A 23,664-nucleotide genomic window follows, 5' to 3' on the forward strand; every position below is an offset into this window, starting at 1 on the left:
TCCACAGACTGGCCCCCCTGACATCCACAGACCGGCCCCCCTGACATCCACAGACCGGCCCCCCTGACATCCACAGACCGCCCCCCCCCCGACATCCACAGACCGGCCCCCCGACATCCACATACCACCCCCCCGACATCCAATGACCGGCCCCCGACATCCACAGACCGGCCCCCACATCTCCAGACCGGCCCCCACATACACAGACCGGCCCCCACATACACAGACTGGCCCCCACATACACAGACTGGCCCACACATCTCCAGACTGGCCCACACATACACAGACTGGCCCCCCACATCTCCAGACTGGCCCCCACATACACAGACTGGCAATATGTTTTTTTTCAGAGTTTGACAATCAGCAGATAAAGATACTCCAAATACCTGGTGTTAGCGCTTCAATCATCTCGGCGCCATGATTGTTATGGTGTCTGGATGATTGAAGCGCATTATTTCTATTATTACATTGTAATATGAAATTAAATCATTCAACTCACCATAATGCAGAATCAGTGGGAGCCATGAGCGTGTCACTAGCCACATTGCCTGCCACCAGATTCCATCAGGTGTCCCCAGTGGAGTCTGTCCTTACATCAGGTGCCCGATCAGAGGTACCTTCCTCACATCTGTGTCCATCAGCGGAGCCCCTCCTTACTTCTGGTGCCCTTCTGACATCCAGACTGTGCCCTCTGACATCCAGACTGGCCCCCCGACATCCACAGACCGGCCACCTGACATCCACAGACCGCCCCCCCCCCGATATCCACAGACCCCCCCGACATCCACAGACCGCCCCCCCGACATCCACAGACCGGCCCCCCGACATCCACAGACCGGCCCCCAACATCCACAGACTGGCCCCCGACATACACAGACTGGCCCCCACATCTCCAGACCGGCCCCCACATCTCCAGACTGGTCCCCACATCTCCAGACTGGCCCCCACATCCACAGACTGGCTCCCACATCTCCAGACTGGCCCCCACATACACAGACTGGCCCCCACATACACAGACTGGCCCCCACATCTCCAGACTGGCCCCCACATACACGGACTGGCCCCCACATACACAGACTGGCAATATGTGTTTTCCAGAGTTTGACAATCAGCAGATAAAGATACTCCAAATACCTGGTGTTAGCACTTCAATCATCCCGGCGCCATGATTGTTATGGTGTCAGGATGACTGAAGCACATTATTTCTATTATTACATTGTAATATGAAATTAAATCATTCAACTCACCATAATGCAGAATTTCATTTTTCCTCTGACATCCAGACTGGCCCCCCCACATCCACAGACCGCCCCCCTGACATCCAAAGACCGCCCCCCGACATCCACAGACCGCCCCCCGACATCCACAGACCAGCCCCCGACATCCACAGACCAGCCCCCGACATCCACAGACTGGCCCCCACATCCACAGACTGGCCCCCACATACACAGACTGGCCCCCACATACACAGACTGGCCCCCACATACACAGACTGGCCCCCACATCTCCAGACTGGCCCCTACATCTCCAGACTGGCCCCTACATCTCCAGACTGGCCCCCACATACACAGACTGGCTCCTAAATCTCCAGACTGGCCCCCACATACACAGACTGGCCCCGACATGATCTCCTGTCCTCCAGACGCGGCAAGCCGTCGTTGCCGCACGAAATGACTTTGAACTGTACTTCGCAGACACTGGCAGCGGGGGTGGGCGGCGCCGCAGCATCTGAGCTCTATTGAAGACCAGCTTCTGGTCTTCTTTAAAATGGCGGCCGGCGGAGACATTGTCTCCGCCGGCCACGGACCTCTAGCGGCCGGTGGCGCGAAAAACGGGACAAACCGAATTTCCCGGGACATTTCCCGGGACAAAATTAAATCGGGACAAATGTCCCAATCCCGGGAATGTCCCGGGAAATTCGGGACAGTTGGTAACTATGTATTTGTCGACCAGTCCATGTAGCTTTACTGCTACAGAGCAGCCACTCTGTGCAGAATCATGTATATATACAGTACATGATTCTGCATTTCCGGGTAGGGGCGTTCAGGCTGTGCTGTGATTAGACACAGCACAAGCCGATCAGAGTGTGCTGACCAATGAATGAACGCTGGCACCCACTGATCAGCAAGGAGGAAGACAGGACAGAGCTCTGTCAATGTAAACAATACAGTGCTCTGTCTTGTCAGTGGGGATGTGTCAATTTTTATTCCCCAAATTTCCCAAAGCAGGGAATAAAAACCGGCACATCCCTTAGTAAAAACATCTCAGAGTTCACACAAACACTGGTTAGGCATACATTTAACCATTTGATCGCCCTAGATGTTAAAGTGCTTGCAACCCTGAAAAAAAAAATGTAGCACTGTGCTTTTGTGCTTTGTCAATTGTTCTTTTCTATGTTGCACATTACTGGGCTGATCCTGCCAGTTCCTGTCTCCCCCTCTGTAAACTGACCACGTTTATCATGGCTGCTGATCTCTGATAGCAAGGTCAGTTTGTTTACAGCTATCTCCCCCTGCCTGTCAGTTCTGTAGTCTGTGTGAGAGCCGATCTCCTCTCCACTCCTTCCCTCTCCTCTCATGTCTGTGTAATTCTATTCCCTGTAGCTGCGCCAGTGCTTGTAAAGTAAAGAAACATGTATTAATTACTTTGATCCTCTCTATTTTAGGTCCCTGTTCAGTACAGTGTGTGCTTTTTTCTAAAATTATGATGCTAAATACCTTCTTTGCAGAACCCCACTATGCAGACACATGACCTCCCACTGCCAGCTTGCATTCATCATAGAGGAATCTCAGCCCCTCCCACTGTGCTCTTTTAAAACAGGAAGGAAAGCAGAGGGAAGTCACATGGCAAGACAGCAGGGCTCTGCAAAGAAGGTGTTTAGCATTATAATTTTAGTAAAACACACACAGTGTACTGAACAGGGAGCTAAAACCGAGAGCATCAAAGTAATTAATACATGAGACTTTATACCCACTTTAGTCCCTTCCCACCCAGTGTCATTAGTACAGTGACAGTGCATATTTTTAGCACTGATCACTGTATTAGTGTCACTAGTTCCCACAAAGTGTCAGTTAGTGTCAGACTGCTCACCAAACTATCAGTCTATAGGTCGCTGATACTGATACTGATACTATTACTAATATATAAAAAAATTCAGTGTATATACCATAGTTTGTAGATGCTATAATGTTCGGGTAAACCAATCAATATACGCTTATTGGGATTTTTTTTACCGAAAATACGTAGCAAAATACATATTCGCCTAAATGTATGAAGAAATTAAATTTTTTATATTTTTCTATTGCATATGGTTTATGACAGAATGTAAAAGTTGTTTTTTTTGTTCAAAATCTTCTGTCTTTTTTCATTTATAGAGCAGAAAAAAAAAAATTCCAGTGGTGGTCAAATACCACCAAAAGAAAACACAATTTTTGGGGAAAAAATAATATAAATTTTCTTTGAGTACAGTGTTGTATGACTGTGTAAGGCTACTTTCACAGTGGGGCGTTGCGGGCGCTGGTGGTAAAAAGGGTGCTATATTTAGCGGCGATTTACTGTCGTTTTAGTGGCGCTATGCGATGCTGCTGCAGTGGCGCTTTGTAGGTGAGTTTGCAGCACTGCCCTATTGTTTCCAATGGGAAGGGGCGTTTTAGGTAAATACACCACTCCTACAACGATGCGGCTTGCAGGACTTTTTTGACCACCCTGCAAAGTGCTTAAACAGGACCCACACTGCCAAATTTAAATCAAGAAATTGACATTCATGTTTATTTATTTGACTGAAAAAGCCACCAAAGTATTGTACTGATGCATAGCATGTAGATACTTTTACTAGGCACCATTTCAAACAGGACACACACCAGCCAACTTCTAATCAATAAATCAACCTTACAGTGAATTTATTTTGTTGAAAAAGCCCCTAAAATATTATAGTGACTAAGTGTAAAGTATTTAACTTTTATTGGCCACATCTTTAACAGGACATTTACCAGCCAAATTTTTAAAAAATACAACATTACAGTATATTTATTAGACTGAAAAAAGACACCAACATATTGTAGTGACTTTTACTAAATACTGAACAACCCCACCACCTTTTTTTTACCTGAGAGTAAAAAAACAGCAGCACTGCTTGGATGCTTATAAACTGCCAACCTGCAAACATTCTCCAATCTGTCCCTAATTTGTCACAGGACTGTCCAACACACAGTGGGGGGGGGGGGGGGGGGGGGGAATTAACTAAAACTGTAGTGTGCAAAATCTGGCACAGATCTGCATAGGAACCAATCATCTTCCAGGTTTTATTGTCACAGCTTAATTGAACAAGCTGAAGCTGATTGGCTACCATGCACAGCTGCACCAGATTCGGAATGCTCCAGTTTTAATAAATCTCTCTGTGTGTCTGTGACTCAGTGTAAAAATAGATATTTTTTTAGCAATCTCTTGCAGAACGTACCTCTCACTGTACACACTCTGATCTGTTCCTTACTACTCCTTGGGGGTTAATTTATAAAAGGAAATTAGATTTTTCACCTTGCAAGGAAATTTGCTCCAGAGCTTAGTTAATGGGGTGAAGCTCTGCTGATTTCCATCATCCAATCCTGTGCAAGCAAAAAATGTTTATTTTTTTCCCTTTTTTTGGAATTTGTTATTCTTTGCAAAGTGAAATTTTACCATTCACTAAGCTTTGGGGAAGATTCACATGCAAAGTACAACTTCCCTTGCAAAGAGATCTACCTATTAGTCTTCAGTAACTCAATCCTATGCCTCCACACTGCACTAATGCCCCGTACACACGATCCGAAAATCGTACGGAAAATACCGCTTTCGAAGCGATCGTACGATAATCGGATCGTTAGTACAGAGCTTTCGAGAGCCGATTAGGACAGTACATCCGATATTATTCTATCGGACATGCACGGAAATTTTTTTCGTACAATGCCAAATCGTACGATTTTCATTTAATCAGTACAGCTATCGTTCGAAAATGCAATACAAATGCATTACAACACATGACATCACTTCCGAATTTTTTTTCTGTCGTGCGGGAATTTTCGTGACTTTAGTAAACTCATCAGATTCGATCTGAGATTAGCATGCAATAAAAAACGGACGATCATTCGTCCGATAATCTCATCGTGTGTATGGGGCATTAGGCTGTTGAGAATTACTTTTATGGGAAGGGGGCTGGCACATAATAAAACCCCCATGATTGGCCCTTCTAAGCCATCTGCCCATAGTTCAGTGGATAGCAAGTGTATTGCTAGTAATTGGTAGCTTGATTTATTGATTTTCTCAAACTGCAAATGAGTTTTTAGATCAAACACATGGTCAACCCATATTCAAAGTTCATCCTTAATAGCAGATCATATACATATTATATCACTGAGATGTTCTGATTGGTTGCTTTGCATTACAGCACTGTGCTCTCTGGGTTATAGAAAATGTCTATATTTTAGAGGCTAATTTTGAGAAGCAATTGTATCGTAAATACAAAAAACAAATTGGATGCACTTAGAACATACCTTTTGCATAGATGAGGCTTGTAATGCTTTAGTATACTGCAATACTGCTTTTCCATGCTGATTTATATTTTGAAAAGCAATACCTAAGTGATAATAGGTTTCATAAATCTGAAACAAAAACGCAATATTACTGTGAAATCTATAAAATGACATTGTTATAAATACATGTACAACCAAGCATGAGATTCAGAAATCATTAAGAAACCTAAAAATGTAGGTATGTAAATACACATTTTTGCTTACAGACAGAAAGCTTTAAACAAATTCTCAATGGGACAAAAGCAATATACTCTCTGAGCATCCTATTCTAACACTGATTTTCGTAAAGCATTTGCTCAGTAAGATGTACACAAAAAAATCTCAAAATATTGTTAGCACAAAGAGCCCTTTTTAAATGCTTGTTTATAGAGCCAAAGCACTGAATGGTACATTGATGGTAAATATCACCAGTGTTTCAGGTCCCCCGAAGGGTCCTATCAAAGTTAAAATAGGCTGTAATGCTATTGTAATAAATTTGTAAAAGTAGCTTATGCTTGAAACATTACTGTACCAGATTTTCTCAGGGGCAGCCTTTGATGTCACGGGCACACCTACTGACACGTTGCATCCACTGGACTTTCTCAAAGGCAGCATTTGGGTGTAGTCATGTTGTTATCATGCTGGGTGGGATTACCGCGGTATACACTGTGAGTTAGACTGGATACATTCTTTTGACATGCTATTATTTACCTGCAATTGTTAGTGTAATTCTTCTAATTACTTTTTGAAAAAAATAAGTACTATATAATAAGCATTATGAGTTCCCTTTTTATCCTTCTATGAGTCATACTCTATCTAGTCCTGAAGCAGAGCATGTGAGGCTGATTTGGTTGCTGTGGAGGAATCATTTGGCTTGCTTGAATGCATGCTGTATATAAAATGCAGAGGTCCATCCAAGGAAGTAAGGGCACACCTAAAGAATACTGGGGCGTTGGAAGTGGTTAATTGGTGTGAAAAAACATTGTATGCAATTCTAGTACATATATACATTTAATTTTGGGACTTCGTTTTTGTATTTTTAAAGCCTTTGGGACCCTAAAGTGGTTCTAAAGGTTTTTAATTTAATGCGTTCTTTGCATTTAGATAAACAACTTTCTGTATTCAGCTCCCTTAAAGCGGGAGTAAACCCAGTTTAAAAAAACACTTACATTCCCGGCATGCCAGAAATGCTAACTTTCACATTGGTTGTCCTCTCAACCAAACTTTCAAACCATCCAATGTCTGGTTTCATAACTGGTCACATGTGCAGCATTATGGCAGTTGAAGAATCATTAGAGGCCAAGATGGCAGCTTCCTTGACTGAAAATGATAGAAGGGTTTACTTCCACTTTAAATCCCCTCCTATACTTACCTGGGCTCGATCTCAATCCAGCTCTATGCCCAAGAGCAAAGGCTCTCTCCACTCTTTCTTCTCATTGGACATCGAGGCAGCAGTGGGAGTATATATATATATATATATATATATATATATTTTAGACTGACTGTATATATATATATATGAAATACACTGCAGCTAACTGAATCACCTGCCTGCCAGAAGTAGTATAGTAAAAACAGTACACCACCAGGAACGGATACAGTTTAGTTAGATCTCACTGCAGTCCGTTCCTGGTGTACTCACTGTTTCTACTATACTTCTGGCAGGCAGGTGATTCAGTTAGCTGCAGTGTATTTCATATATATATATATATATATATATATATATATATAAATATATATATATATATATATCCATTGCATACAGTTTAGCTAGATCTCACTGCAGTCCTTTGTCAGTCAGTCCAGTCTAGTATATATAGTATATATATATATATATCCACTGCATACAGTCAGCTAGATCTCACTGTGGTCCGTTCCCGGTGGTGTACTGTTTCTACTATACTTCTGGCAGGCAGATGATTCAGTTAGCTGCAGTGTATTTGATTATATATATATAGTCAGTCTAGTATATATATCTACTGCATATGATTTAGGTAGATCTGACTGCAGTTCATTCCTGGTGTACTCACTGTTTCTACTATACTTCTGGCAGGCAGGTGATTCAGTTAGATGCAGTTTATTTCATATATATATATATATATATATATATATATATATATATATATATATATATACAGTCCGTCTAGTATATATATATCCACTGCATACATTTTAGCTAGATCTCACAGCAGTCCATTCCTGGCATACTGTTTCTACTATACTTCTGGCAGGTAGGTGATTCAGTGAGCTCATGTGCATAAAGTATATATACAGTCTCCTACATTATATATATATATATATATATCCACTGCATTTCAGTCTAGCCAAGCCTATATCTGACTGCTGGCCATTCCGGGTGTACGTTTTCAAATAAACTTTCAGGCAGGCAGGTGATTCAGTTAGCTGCAGTGTATTTCATATACATATATATCCACTGCATACAGTTTAGCTAGATCTCACTGCGGTCCATTCCTGGTGTGCGCACTATTTCTACTATACTTCAGGCAGGCAGGTGATTCAGTTAGCTGCGGTGTATTTCATATATATATATATATATATATATATATATATATATATATATATATATTCTGTTTCCCCACAAATAAGACCTAGTATGATTGTCAGTGATGGCTGCAATATAAGCCCTACCCCCCAAATAAGCCCTACCCTGTTTCCCCTAAAATAAGCCCTACCCTGAAAATAAGACCTACAAGGACTTTAACTAGGGTTTATTTGGGGGGTAGAGCTTATATTGCAGCCATCACCGACAATCACGCTAGGTCTTATTTTTGGGGGAAACAGGGTATATATATATATATATATATATATATATATATATATATATATATATATATATATATATATATATATATATATATATACATATATCCACTGCATACATAGCCATATCTCACTGCAGGCCATTCCTGGTGTACTATTTCTAATATACTTCAGGCGTTGCACACAGTACCGTGCACCCCTAGTGCAGTTGCTACTACTTTTCTGCTGATGTACACAGAACACAATACATACAGTGCACCCGTAGTTGCTATTAGACTTCTGGTGGTGTACAAAATACTGTGCACCCATAGTGCAGTTGCTACTACTTTTCTGCTGGTGTACACAGTACACAATACAGTGTAGTGTGGTGTTGCAAAACAAAATCCCCATCATGTCCAGAAGGCCACCAAGGAGAGGCAGATGCACACAGGCCATCAAAAGAGGGCAAGGAGGCTCTGTGTCTACAGTCCACAGCGCTGGTCATGGACATGGCGCATCTTCTGCAGGTGGCTGTTGGGCATGCTTGTCCTTTTTTTCTGCTGCTGGGACAGGGGCAGAAAAATTGGGCCTTTGGTGGTGGTGGTGCCACAACACTGTAACCCCCTCACATATACTCTTGTTGGGCACAGGAATGGGCCCTGCTGTGAAATATTAGATCAGAAATTGTAATTACATGCCCCTGTTAAACAGGGACAGAAAAATTGGGCTTAGGCAGTGGTGGTGGTGCCCTAAACTAAAAATATTGTTGGAAGCTAGCATTATCAAGATTGAGGAGGAATAGGATAGTCATTAAGCATAGGGAGTCTTCAGGGGATCCATAGAAAAATCAAGCAGTTACATCAGCATCAGATGCTTGATAGCTGCTGCTGATCCAAGACTGATTCATTTTTATGAATGTGAGCCTATCAAGGGAGTCTGTGGACAGGCGCAAAACCCTCCAGCAGCACTGAATGTGCGTTCAGAAAGAATGCTGGATGCAGGACAGGCCAGTAGATCAATTGCATATTGAGCAAGTTCTGGCCAGTGGTCCATCCTTAAGACCCAAAATCAACAATAAAAGGTGACATCAATAATAAATAAATCTTCAAATCGTGATCAAATCACCATAGAAAAAATATATAAATTGCACCATGAACTAATTGACATTCAATCACAAAAAAGTCCCAATATAAGTGTCTTTGCAGCTTCCTTGATGAATATTCTCAAATAACCCAAGTGCAGGCCGACCAATAATTAGTGGGATGGATTCCCTTTTTTATAGATTAGGGGAATATCTAGATGGTTTTTTTAAACCACTAGTTCCCCAAAGTCCTTCTTATCTTAAGGATAGTAAAGATTTGATAATCTCTCTACAAGGATTGGTTGCTGCAGAAGATATCATTATGATAACAGTGGATATCGAATCCCTTTATACAAATATACAACATAATGATGCACTGGATGCACTTAGATGGGCATTGAACAAATAGTCGAAAATTAAAAAATTACAAATTAATTTTCTAATAAAAGGGTTGAAGCTAGCCATGAATAACAATTTTTTCTGGGCAAATAATGATTTCTACAACCAGATAGGGGGAGTAGCCATGGGGGCACGCTATGCTAGTGTAGCAAATATTGTACTTAATAAATGGGAATCTGAGAATATTTTCCATAACAGAAGTGGTTCTTTGGTGTTTTATAAAAGATACATCGATGATGTAATTCTGTTTTGGCAAGGTGATGAAACCAGCTTCGCTTCATTTTTGGGAACAATGAATAGGAATAAACATGGTTTAAAATTTACAGCGGAATTAAGCATGGAAGAAGTAAATTATTTGGACCTCACCATCACGAAGAAAGATGGTGGGTTCCAAACTAAAACATTCTTTAAGGCCACTGATAGGAATGGCTATGTACCTATGCACAGTTGCCATCACCCTCAGTGGATTGGAGCAGTCCCCAAGGGGCAATATATGAGACTCAAGCGAAACTGTGCGAAGGAAGCTGATTTTTATACACAGGCGGGAATTTTGATAGAGAGATTTTTAGAAAAAGGGTACAGTTCTGAGACCTTAAGTAGAGATTTAAATAAGGTGGTTAAGATGGAAAGACAATCTTTATTAGCTCCCAAGCCTAAAGTCAAATTCAAGGATGAATAAGCTTTTGTAACAGGGTTTAATAGACAATTCAGACAAGTAGAAACTATTTTCCAAAAATTTTGGCCTATCCTATTGAAAGATAAAGATCTTGCATCTACAATTCCACATAAACCCAGATTTATCTATAGGAGGGCCCCAGGTCTGAGAAATCGGATAGCCCGGAATGTACCAGATCCCCTGAGGAAGTTGGCAACCTTTTTGGATGGATCTGGTTTCCTTTTTTGTACCAGATGTCGTGCGTGTAGAGTCACTAGGGGACCGGCGATACCAAAAAAGGTGTCCAATTTTGTGTCATTTGTGACAAAGGATGAATTTAAGATCAAACCTCTCATTACCTGTAATTCAGATCATGTGACATATGTACTAGAATGTCCGTGCTCTATGCAATATGTAGGCCGTACAACTAGACAATTAAAAATTAGAATCAATGAACACTTGGCAAATATCAAAAAAGGTTTTCCTAACCATAGTGTGTCTCGAGACATTTTAAGCAATACCATAACAGTGATCCTTCATTGTGCAGGTTCCATGGTATTGACAAAGTCACGAGACACTAGAGAGGGACACACACGAGAAGAGAAATTTCAAAGAACGAAACAAAATGGATTTATAAATTACAAACGTTACAACCACTGGGAATGAATATTGAACTCGATCTAAATAGTTTTTTTGTTTTTTTTATATATTCTTTATTTTCAAAATTATCAAACATTATCTCTTCTTTACAAAATTCCATCTACTTAACATAATCTCCAATAAATATCTTCTTTTACCCCCCACTCTCCCTCCCTCCTCCCATCCTTCTCTCACTCGATCCTTCCATTGTTGAGACTCACTAACATTCAAGCAACTTCAGGTAATTTTCAGTTTTTCTAAATTGCAGTCATTGCCTCCACTTATTCTGATATCTTTCCTCTAAATGCTCTGACTTAAAAATCATATCTTCAATATTTCTTATCCTTTCCAATCTTGCTACCCATTCCTTCATTGTGGGGGGATCTTGGGTTTTCCATCTCCGCAGGATCAAAGCTTTAGCAGAGTTCAATAGGCAAGGGATCAGGGACTGTCCATACTCTCTCTATCCCTCTTCTGTGTTATGGAATAAACACACCCATGGATCACTCCTAATCCTTTCACCTGTTATATTAAAACTTGCTTCTATTATTTTCCCCCAGTATAACTGTATTTTAGGGCACTCCCACCACAGGTGTGCAAAAGATCCCACCACCGAACATCCTCTCCAGCACGTTAAGGGGTTCTCTTTGCTAACCTTATTTCCTTGCTGTGGGGTTATGTACCACCTAGCCAAGAGTTTGTATGACATCTCTCTTGTTTGTGAGTCTTTAGCTACCGAGTAAGTACGTCTCAATATCCTATTTCTCTGTTCATCGTTACTTAAAAAGCCTATTTCTCTTTCCCATTTCCCTAAATACTCAGGGTATTTATGTTCCACTGCTTCTATCAAAATTTTATATATTTTTGCTATCCTTTTTTCAAGGCTTTGCCGGTTCGCTAATAATTTTTCTAGAGGTCTAAGCTGATCCTTTCCCCTCAGAGGCTGTGGCAAGGACTGGGTGAAATAGTATAGTTGTGAGTATCTCCATTTGTCTAGTGTCTTATGTCCCCATTTCCCAATAATTTCTTCATATGTGCATAATCTATCACCTACCATAACCTTGTGTAATCTAATACTATCTTTCTTAGCCCACCTGCTAAAATATATATATTCCTCTTGTCCCGGTCTGAAAAATATATTATCCAAAAGCGGGATTAATGGTGAATTGTGTAACCAATCATACTTCTTATTTATTGTGTCCCAAACCCGGAGTGCATTTTTCGTCAATAGACTTGTGTTAACCGCTAATTCTCTATATTTTGCTGGTATCCATATTAATTCTCCTACATTCTTTGTGCTTTACTTAATTTCTAATTCCACCCAGTCCTTGCCTTTTTCATTGTGAATCCAATCCGTGACTCGTGATATCACAATAGCCTCATAATACTTTTTAAAGTCGGGTACTGCCAAACCTCCTCTCTCTTTACATCTAGTCAAAATATTAAATGCTACCCTCGCTGATTTTCCCCTTCATATAAATCTTCTGATCATAGTTTTTAGCTTGTTTAAATACACTTGGGGTAATAAAATAGGGACCATTTGGCATGTATACGTAAATATCGGTAAGATAAACATCTTTATTACATTTATTCTCCCCATCCATGAAAGAGCTCTATATTGGATTTTACCAAGGCGCTGCTTAATTTTGTTCAGGAGAGGGATATAGTTAGCCTCAAACAAACCTCCCATTTTTACTGTCAATTTTATTCCCAAATAGCCTAGTTCTTTCGGGCACCATCTGAAAGGCAGTTTATCCTGAAGTGCATTCTGTTCAATTGCCAACAGATTTAGGTTTAATATCTCAGACTTAGCCATGTTCACTTTAAAATTCGAGAGTTTCCCGAATTTTAAAAGTTCCTTCATTACCCTCGGGATAGAGATCCTAGGGTTAGACATATATATCAGGAGGTCGTCTGCAAAGGCTGCAGTCTTATACTCTTTACCCAACACCTATGTTCCCTGGATGTCTTGGTTTTTCCTAATGGCTGCCAGGAGGGGTTCTAATACCATTATGAACAAAAGCGGGGAGAGTGGGCATCCCTGTCTCGTCCCGTTGAAAAGCTCAAGGGGGCGGGACAGGGTCCCATTAATTCTTATTCTGGCTTTGGGGCGATGATAAAGAGCTTCTATCCATCCTCTCCTTCTTTCTCCCATTCCATAATGTCTCAATGTTTCAAAAAGGAACCCCCAACTGACCCTGTCGAATGCTTTTTCAGCATCTATCGACACGAGTACAGTGGGGGCGCCCTGCCTGATTGCTTCCTGCATTAGCATAATGGTTTTCAAAGCATTATCTCTCCCCTCTCTCCCTTGAATAAATCCCACCTGATCCTTCTGTATCCAATCTGGCACATAGGGCCTCAATCGTTCCGCAATAATTTTTGAGAATAATTTTATATCTGAATTCAAAAGGGAGATTGGTCTATAGCTTTCAACTGCCATAGGATCCTTTGCCTCCTTCAAGATTAATGCTATATGTGCCAACATTGTTTCTTCTCTAAATTTGCCCCCCCCTCCCCACTTCATTGAAATACTCGCACAATTTTGGAGCAAGTTGTTTTTGGAATTTTTTATAATATAGGATCGGGAACCCGTCGGGGCCAGGGCATCCTCCCACAGCTGTGTTTTTGATTGCTCTTTCCACTTCCTCGATCGAAATTGGGGTTTCCAGTGAGTCCATTTCCTCTTGCGTAAGCCTGTGCAGATCTAACCCCCTCAAGTAATCCCTTATTTCCTCTCGTGTCACGCTCTCCCCACTATGTCCTATATTATAGAGGGCACTATAATATGCATGAAACGTATCTACTATCTTCTCCGGCAGGTTTTGTACTTCCCCTTTATTATCTCTCACCTTTGGGATAAAAGTTCTATTCTTTTTTTCCTTCACCCTCCTGGCCAACCATTTACCTGATTTATTTCCCCATAAATATCTTTCCTTATCTAGGATATAGTAAGCGGCCTTCCTCTCTTGCTCTAAGCAATCCTCCAGCTCTCTCTTCTTCCTTATTAGTTCCTGAGTCTCCGGGATCCCCTTTGATCTCCTACTCTGTTCCCCTTTCTGTATTTCCTCATACAATAGCGTTTTCCTTTTTTCCCTCTCCTTCTTTTTCCCAGCTCCAATCCCAATTAATATACCTCTTATTACTACTTTATGTGATTCCCAGAGTATTGGGATTGGGATTATTGGGGTATCATTCAGTCTGAAGAATTGTTCCACCTCCTGTTCAATCCTACTTACTGACTCCTTATCTTGTAGCAGTGATTCATTAAGCCTCCAGTTTGTCCCCGGTCTACAGACTCCCCTCATCTCCAGCTGAATTTTTACTGGTGCATGGTCTGAGACCGTTATTGATTTTATTTCGGCTTTCCTCAATGCCGACAAAAACTGGTGCTCTAGAAAGATATAATCGATTCTGGAGAAAGAGCCGTGAACCGGGGAGAAACAGGTATAGACCCTGTCCCTTGGATGGAGTACCCTCCAAGCGTCTTGCAGCTGAAAAATAGCTAAGGCTTTTAAGAACGTTCTCTGTTTATCATTAGGGGGTCTACTTCCTCCCTCTGTGACATTTTCTTTTTTAGCATCCATATTCCAATTGAGATCTCCTGCTAATATCAATTTCCCTTCCTTACGGGGGCGCAGAACTGCAGATTTATTCGGATTTAGCAGTGGAGACTTTAAGGAGAAGGAGACGTTTAAAACCGCTTACGGAAATGATGGTTGCAGCGGATATCCCATATCAATGGGGATTTCCGGCATGCTTGATTGGGAAGAAAGAGGGACGTTCTGCGGTTCTTCACTTCCCGGAGGACTTACAAGAGTTTTGCGACCGGTTAGGTATAAATCCTGCCCCGCAGTTAGAATGGGAGAGGGATGAAGATATAGGGGAGACAGGAAAAACCCCCAAAAATAGGGTGAATCAGGAGCCCCTGGCCGCTTGGAAAGAAAGGGGGATAACTAGTAAGGTGCGAGCTTAGCATGGGAGTGGGAATGGGGGGATGGGCGGGGGAGGGGGGGGGTGGGCGGGGTGGGGCCTCCTATGGCTGTGGGTGTGAGTCCTAGGGACACTATGGATGCGAGACGACCATGGATGGTGGTCAACCAGAACCATAGAAATAACGGGAAAGGGGGTGTCCTACCCAGTCTTGCGAGACGTTCCGTTATAGGACAGGGGAGGGGGTAGGGGGGAGGGTGGGAGGGATAAGGGGGGAAGGGAACTTTGGTGGGTTCTGGGGTTTCTGGGGGTATTATCATTTTTTCTTTTTCTTTTTTTTTTTTGGGGCTCTCACTCGATCCTTCCATAGAGATAGCAGGAATAGGTCTCGCTGGGTTCACTGGACGCATCAGAAAGAGAGGAAATTAATCAATTCCTAGAAGTAAAGTATGGTAGCAATTAACGTAGTTACCTATAATGTCAGAGGTTTAAATACAAAAAAGAAAAGATATAGGATTAATGATGAACTACAGCATATGGAAGCAAATATAGTATGCCTCCAGGAGACACACATAACACACACCTCAGGTATTAGATTAAACTCAGCGGATTTCCCCATGTGGATTTATGGGGATTCCCCTTCCTCCTATTCTAGAAGAGTGGCGATTGGCTTTGGTAAAGCAATGAGATTTGAATTGTAAGAGCGACTAGTGGACCCAGAGGGGAGGTACCTGTGTGTAAAAGGGATATTATTAAATATGAAATGTACAATTGTGAATGTCTATGCTCCGAATAAGAATGCTGATAAATTCCTAATGAATGTGTTAAAAAAGATAGAAGATTTTAAGGAAGATCTAAATTGTTTTTTGTCCAATGATTAATGGATTGGAGATGGTTTAGACTTCTTCCCTGTTTCCCCCTTTTTTCTTTAGTTATATGGATGGAGGTATTCCTCCATTCTCTTCCCTTCCCCTTGTTAGGAAAGGGGATTTTTTGTGTATAATTTTTTTATATACCTAAGTTTTTTTATGTTTCCTTCCCTTCTTTTTATCTAGTTTAAAGAAGGATTGGTTTGAGTAGCTGCTAGTGGAACATCCAGCTCTCGCCTTCTTTATATTTATTTCTATATAGTTCCTTTATTGAGGTCTATGTATTTTTACGGATGTAAGTTGATTGATGTTTGCTAGGGGTGGGGTATGGAGAATATAAATTTCCCCCCTTTTTTTCTCTTTGTTGAGTGATACACTACGAACAACCCCCCTTTTTCCCCCCTTTTTTTCCTTCTTCCCTTTTTTCTTATATAGTTTTTTTATAAAGAGGTATGGGGTATATGTTATCGTGAGAATCTAATGGTTAGGTAATACAATCAATTGAATAAGAATTGTATTATTTATATTTTGAGTATTTTAGTTTATTAATTATGTATGATGCCGATATTTAGAATTGATGTTTGTATTCTATCAATTCTATTGGTATCAACACGTTGTTTGCTGGAACTCTGTTTTTTATATTATTATTTTATATTTTTTATGAATTTTCACATTTAATGTTGTACCAATTGTATAAAAAATGATGTGTGTTAAATCTTGTTTAATTATGGAGAGGAATAGTAGTAATTGCTTATCCGTGATCGCCATCTGAGCGGCACTGAGGCTGCGCACCACCTGCCTTCTCTATTGGCCCAAGCCTTGTAAAGATACAATATAAGCATTGATCATTAGTGACCAGGTACGCTTCCTGAAGACGTTAACAACGAAATGTACGTCGAAGGGGTACCTGGTCACGCCTCTGACGCCATTTCCGGCTACCTGGTTGTCGGTCTGACGACCTGGAATGCACGCCATACCAGCCATTGTGGAAGGGATACACTGACCGATCGGAGTGTGTATTTTCAAGGCGAGCAGCCCCAGTGCCGGGTCAGGCACACGACAATGTAAGGAGCCATTTGGCTGTCTGTTTTATATATTTTTTATTAAAATCACTATTACGCTATGGATTTTTTTGTGCTATTTTATATATACCGCCTGAGTTTGTGAAGGGGGACGTACTATCCTGTGTTACTTTTACCAGCATTCATATGAGCAGGCATTCACCTGTACAGGCGCTGTTTGACTTACTTTTTAATTAAAATGGTCAAACAAATCTGGTAAGCAGTTTGGATTTGTTTTTTCACGAGTGGTGTGGTGCTGTTTTTCGGTGGAGGGAGTCGTAAGCCCTTTGGATCTGCTGCTATATCACAGTTTACAAGATTGTCTCTTTGCACTTGGGTTATTTGAGAATATTCATCAAGGAAGCTGCAAAGACACGTATATTGGGACTTTTTTGTGATTGAATGTCAATTAGTCAATTTATATATTTTTTCTATGGTGATTTGATCACGATTTGAAGATTTATTTATTATTGATGTCATCTTTTATTGTTGATTTTGAGTATTATGTCTTAAATAGTTTACACTATTAGATTAATATATTTAGAGTGCCCCTAAATTATTGTCACTATTTAGTAACGTGTTTTTTTCTTTCACTTCACTTATATAGGGTGCAGCCTTTGTTTGTTTTTTATTTTATTATTAAATTTTTTTTTATTTATTTCATTTATTCACATGGCGCAGAGTTTGTGCAATTGAGGTTCAATTGCTTTTTCACATCCTTAAGACCCAGTAACCCAGTGGATGCTCTGTTGGAAAGGTCTCCAAGTCTGTTCTTGCTCCTAGATATCCCTGAACCATGTAATGCAGAGGCTGGCAATGGTTGCTTGAACCGATCAGACCTTGGCGCAGAGGAGGTTTGTCTAAAGGCATCGGTCATCCGGCAACCTTCTCCACTGCTCTTCCTCTGACTGAACAAAGATGTCATGGTTATGCAGTAATCTTTGTCTGTCAGCTTACCTCTCCTCCATGTGTTCACCTTTAGAGGCCAGCCACTCACCTGGCTACTTAAATAATCTCTCCTCAAAGCATGGCTCCACCCCAGCCCCTATCAGGGAACTCTATATTAGAAAAAATGTTGGTTCAACAAAGCATAGCAAACACCTTATAAAGAAGGCACCACAGGGGGTCTATTGTGGTCCGTGTCTCTATTTGGTGCTCTCAAACCTCCGCATCTTTTATCTGTTTTATTTATTTTTCATGATGAAACATGTTGTTTTTCTTTCTAATTTAGAACTACGTACATTGGAATACTCACACATCCCCTGAAGAAGAAAATTTCTTTGCGAAACATGTTGGGATAATGTGTGTCTGATGATAAAACCACTGTATCATACCTATCTGTGACCACCAAATTATTTTATATTTCATTAATGGAATGTTAATGAATTTTAATTTTGATTTCAATAAACATTTGATATATAATCCTATATTTTGTTCAACAAATATGTTATAATTCCATTGATGGCTGCACCGTGAAAATCCCTTTTTTTTTCTTCCTTCTACTCATGTAACTCTATATTAACTGTCAGGAAAGGTTCCCTCCGCTGGTAATTTCGATCATTTGGCGTGCAGTACTGAGATCCACCAGCAGGTGTCTCCTGGCAATTTGGAGCTGTCAGAAGAGCTTTTCCCTGCTGAAATTGTGTAATGTTTGGGCCGCAGTACTGGCGTCCGTCAGCGGAGGGATCCTGGCAGTGCGGAGCAGCTATTACCTTCTGCAATCAGGCGTCACATGACTTTGATAGCAGCTATAGTATAAATACCCGGCAAGTGTACACACACCTGGCCCTGGTGTTGTCCTTGTGCCCTAGCCTGCAGCCTGTTTATCTGTTAGCCTTATCCTGATCCTGAACCCTGATTCCTTTATCCTGGGTCTGTTTGTATCTGCTCCTGTATCCCTGGATCCTTGCCCTGCAGCCTAATCCCTCCATCTTGTTCCCTGTCTGTTTACCCTGTCTGTCCCCTTACCCTGTCCTGGTGCCATACTCACACAGGTACTCATTGATGGCCCTCTGCTGTGTCTACAGCTGCTGCAGCATTGCCAACGTTGACTTCCATCTGGTGGACATGTCATAAATGAGGCGGTTAGTGGGCAGGTTGCTTTCCCTTTCAATGTCAGCCAGCCGAGCACTGGCATTGTATGACCATTGGAAATGACCACAGACTTTTCTGGCCTGCCTCAGGAGAACTTGTAAGCCTGGGTACCTGCCCAAGGACCGCTGCACCACCAAATTCAGGATGTGTGCCAAACATGGAACATGGGTCAAGTGTCCCAGTCGGAGGAAGGAGAGATGGTTGGTGCCATTGTCGCATACAACCATTCCTGGCTGAAGCTGGCGTGGCATCAACCACCTCTGAGCCTGCCCCTGCAGAGCTGACAGAATCTCTGCCCCAGTTTGGCTCCTGTCCCATAAGCAGTGGTTTAACCTTAAACTACGTAGAGGGTTCTTTACTGTAAGAGTGGAAAGGATGTGGAATTCCTTTCCACAGGCGGTGGTCACTCTCAGTAGGGGGCATCGATATTTTCAAGAAAATATTAGATAAGCACCTGAATGACTGCAACATACTGTATATACAATGTAATACTGACATATAATCACACACATAGGTTGGACTTGATGGACTTGAGTCTTTTTTCAACCTCACCTACTATGTAACTATGTAACTCATGTACCACATGGCATCTTTTTGCCTGAGTGCTTGCATAGCCCCTTAAACGCTTACAGAGCACCACTGGTTCAGAGAACAAATCTGCAGAAGGGGCCATAGAGGAAAAAGAAGAGGAGGGGGTGGAGGAGAGAGCTGTGGCAGAATCCCCTCTAGCATTTTAGAGGTGTGGTGGCGTAACAAGCTCCAACAATACTGAACCCTGTCCTTCCCATCCTTCCCAGCTGCCAACAGAGTTTCCCAGTGTGCAGTGAAGGAAAGGCAACATCCCTGCCCATGCCTGCTAGACCATGAGTCTGCGGTAATATACACCTTACTGCTGACGGCACTGTTCAACAAGACAAAAACATTGCCTTCCACATGCCAGTAGAGAGCTGGAAAGGCCTTCCGTGAAAAGAAAGTGCGTTTTGGTACCTGCAACAGCACACTGTGCTGTTGCAGGTACCACTGTGCTAGGCTTGTGTATACGAACAATGGGATCCAAACCTCATTGCTTTACACATACTCACTTCAAAGGATTCCATGCTGGGATATGTAATGAAGGGAGACCAACTCGTAATCAATACTTAATTTCCCAGGAAAAATTCAAGTTAAGCTCCTGCTCAGAATAGTCACAAGGATTTGCATTAAAGGGGGCTGACTTATGCAAAGTATAGGAATTGGAGGTGAAGCCAGGAATAGGGAAGCTCACCAATCAGAGCCACGCTATGCCAACCAATGAGGCATCAGCATGTAATGATATACACAGACTAGATGGGAGGGAAACACACACTTTTATGGGAGAGCAACCATCATAATGGATGGAACCTTGGTGTAAAAGGTAATTATGGGAGAGGTCTGCATTTTACTGTAAGTAACTAAATCATGTTTGCAGATTAATGTTTTCAGGAATATGCTCTGTATTCCTTCATGTAATTCTCTTATTTTAACCTAATATTTTCTTCCTTGCTGTAGACTATAGATGGATGGTTGTGTATTAGATAGACTTTCAACTACTCACCAATAAATGTTGTTATTGTGTTAAAGATTTCACTCATGGTCAAAGAACTCTCATTTAACCCAAATCATATCTGAGAGATATTAAATCTCAAATATAGTATATGTGAAAAAAACTGCATGGGAGGTCGTCATATGTCTGGTCAAACATGTAGTGCCAAAGTGGCTGCTGTTCTGGCCATGCTTGATCCGCTTCAGACATAGGTTGCAAACAGCAACGGTGTGATCTTCTGCACACATGTGCAAAAAGGCCCACACCAAGGAACTTTTAAAAATCAGCGAAGAGTCAGTAGCGCCCTGCACCTGCGGAGCTCTGTGGTGTGTGATGCAGTGGGTGGCTGCCCTTAAAGAGGAGCTGCACCTAAAAAAAAAATATTAAAAGCCAGCAGCTACTAATATTGCAGCTGCTGACTTTTAATAAAATCACACTTACCTGTCCCAGGTTCCAGCGATGTCGGCGGCAGATGACGAGCGATCGCTCGTCTCGCTGCTGCCACCGCCGCCATCCTCTGTCAGGGAATCGGGAAGTTAAGCATGACGGCTTCACTGCCCGGTTCCCTACTGCGCATGCGCGAGTCGCGCTGCGCGTCTCTTATGGTCCCCCGCTGTGTCTCTGGGAACTGTGTGTTTCCCAGAACACAACGGGGGGGGGCGGAGCGTCTGCGGGGGTCTGCGGCGGTCTGGCCGGAAGTGGGTGCAGTTACCTGGATTATCCAGGTAACTGCACCCCCCTCCCCCCTGAAAGGTGCCGATTGTGGCACCGGAGGGGGGGAGGGATAAGATTAGCGGAACTTCCCCTTTAGGGTGAAGAACCGCTTTAAGCTACCCCCTAGAGAACATCCTGCCTTTTTGGAGTTGTGCCTCCTCCTCTATGCTATCAGGCACCCAAGTAGAGTCAGTGACCTCATCATCCCCTCCCTGCTCATCACTGGAGCAAACTTGGCACTATGCTGCAGCTGGGGGAACATGACTGCCAGTTTTTCTTGGCCTTCCTGGGCACCCCCTCTCTCTAGGTTCAAGTTACTTCCTTCCTCAACCTGGGAACCAACATCGGAGCCTTCAAATCGCTGCGCATCCTCCAGCAGCATGTACACGATACTGTGGTCGAATAGTTCGGAGGATTCCTCTGTGCATGATGGTTGGGCTACGGAATGAGTAACTGTGGACAAGGAGTCAGTGGAATAGGCCACTTTGGCAGCTGCATAAGAAGGAAAATGACTCTGAGCCTGGGTGACAGAGGATGAGGAGGATGAGGACAGCTTTGTTATCCACTCTACCAACTCTTCTGCATGTTCTGGCTCAAACACGGCCAGTAGGGATGAGCTCGGTGTTCGATTCGAATGCATGTTCGACTCGAACATCGGCCGTTCGTCTGTTCGGCGAATTCAGAACTTTGTGGACCATTCGCACCAAATTCGTGTGGCATGAACGGCCCACAATGCACTACGCCATCGCAGTGCATTGCTGGCTCATGATTGGCCAAGCATGCACTGTGACCCAGCATGCTTGGCCAATCACAGCGCCGGCAGCGAGGAGAGCCATAATTGGCCACAGGCAGGATGCCTGTGGCCAATTATAGCTCAGGGGATTTAGTACACGCCCCACACTATATAAGGCCGCCATCACGGCGGCCTTGTGTAGTGTGTTGGTGTGCAGGGAAAGAGCTAGATAGGCAGGGACAGTGTGCTATTTTCTCAGCCATCTGCAGGAGTTAGTGGGTGTTGTGTGCCTCCAGCGTAGTATACACCTGTATCTACCCTTTATTGCTGTTGCTCTCTAATACAACCATCTGCAGGAGTTAGTGGGTGTTGTGTGCCTCCAGGGCAGTATACACCTGTATCTACCCTTTATTGCTGGTGTTCTCTAATACAGACATCTGCAGGCGTTAAAGTGGGTGTTGTGTGCCTCCAGCACAGTATACACCTGAAGATACCCCTTATTGCTGGTGTTGTTTGTTGCATAGCTTGCATATTAGCCTTTAAAATTAGCACTTTTGATTTTGAACGTTCGCGTCCCATAGTCTTTAATAGGGTTCTAAAGTTCGTACGAATTTTCAGTCCGTTCGAATGTTCTGGTGCGAACCAAACTGGGGGGTGTTCGGCTCATCCCTATTGGCCAGCAGAAGAAGAAAAGGACAAGTGTGCCCCATAGCCATCGGCAGAGGGTGCACCATGTCCATGACCAGCACTGTTGACTGTAGACATAGAGCCTGCTTGCCCTCTTTTAGTGGCCTGCTGTGAGCGTCTGCCTCTCCTTGGTGGCCTTCTGGTCTGGACATGAGGTATATTTTGTTTTGCAACACCGCACTACACTGTATTGTGTACTGTGTGCACCAGCAGAAAAGTAGTAGCAACTGCACTACGGCTGCACTGTATTGTAATTACAATGTTTGATCTAATAGTTCACAGCAAGGCCCGTTCCTGCGCCCAACAAGAGTATCTGTGAGGGGTTACAGTGTTGTGCCACCACCACCACCTAAGACCCAATTTTTCTGCTCATGTTTAACAGGGGCGTGTAATTACAATTTGTGATCTAATATTTCACAGCATGGCCCGTTCCTCCACCCAACAAGAGTATCTGTGAGGGGTTACAGTGTTGTGCCACCACCACCACTGCCTAAGACCCAATTTTTCTGCCCCTGTTTAACAGGGGCATGTAATTACAATTCTTGATATAATATTTTGCAGCAGGGCCCATTCCAGCACCCACCAAGAGTCACTGTGAGGGCTTACAGTGTTCTGGTACCACCAACACCTAATGCCCAATTTTACACAGAGTGATTAGGGCAGGCTGTATAGTGTATACAGGCATCCTTTATTTTCAAACATCCGACTTACAAACGAATCCTACTTACAAACGGAGGGAGACAACAGGAAGTGAGAGAAAATCTACCCCTAGGAAGGGAAATTCTCTCCTGTAAGTGTTAATATGGGGAAAAGGTGTCTCCACTGATGCTTTATTACCAATCCTTCTTTCCCCAATAACCCCAAATTTTCAAAATCCAATTGGCATTGGGACAGAAAGTGAGGTGAAATCTTCTGAACAAGGGCACAGACAGCAA

At 42.5% G+C, this 23,664-nt stretch overlaps 1 protein-coding gene across 1 annotated transcript in view; it reads right to left on the bottom strand.

Moving 5' to 3' along the window:
* Nucleotides 1-23,664, bottom strand: part of LOC143960154 (uncharacterized) — a 226,091-nt gene that overhangs the window by 149,618 nt on the left and 52,809 nt on the right. The window contains exon 4 of the mRNA XM_077468464.1: nt 5,526-5,633. Coding sequence (XP_077324590.1) covers nt 5,526-5,633 — 108 coding nt within the window. The remainder of the gene's footprint in view (nt 1-5,525; nt 5,634-23,664) is intronic.

Source organism: Lithobates pipiens, unplaced genomic scaffold (genome assembly GCF_037356315.1).
Source record: "Lithobates pipiens isolate NorthernLeopardFrog02 unplaced genomic scaffold, aLitPip1_a1.2 Scaffold_8, whole genome shotgun sequence".
Taxonomy (NCBI): domain Eukaryota; kingdom Metazoa; phylum Chordata; class Amphibia; order Anura; family Ranidae; genus Lithobates; species Lithobates pipiens.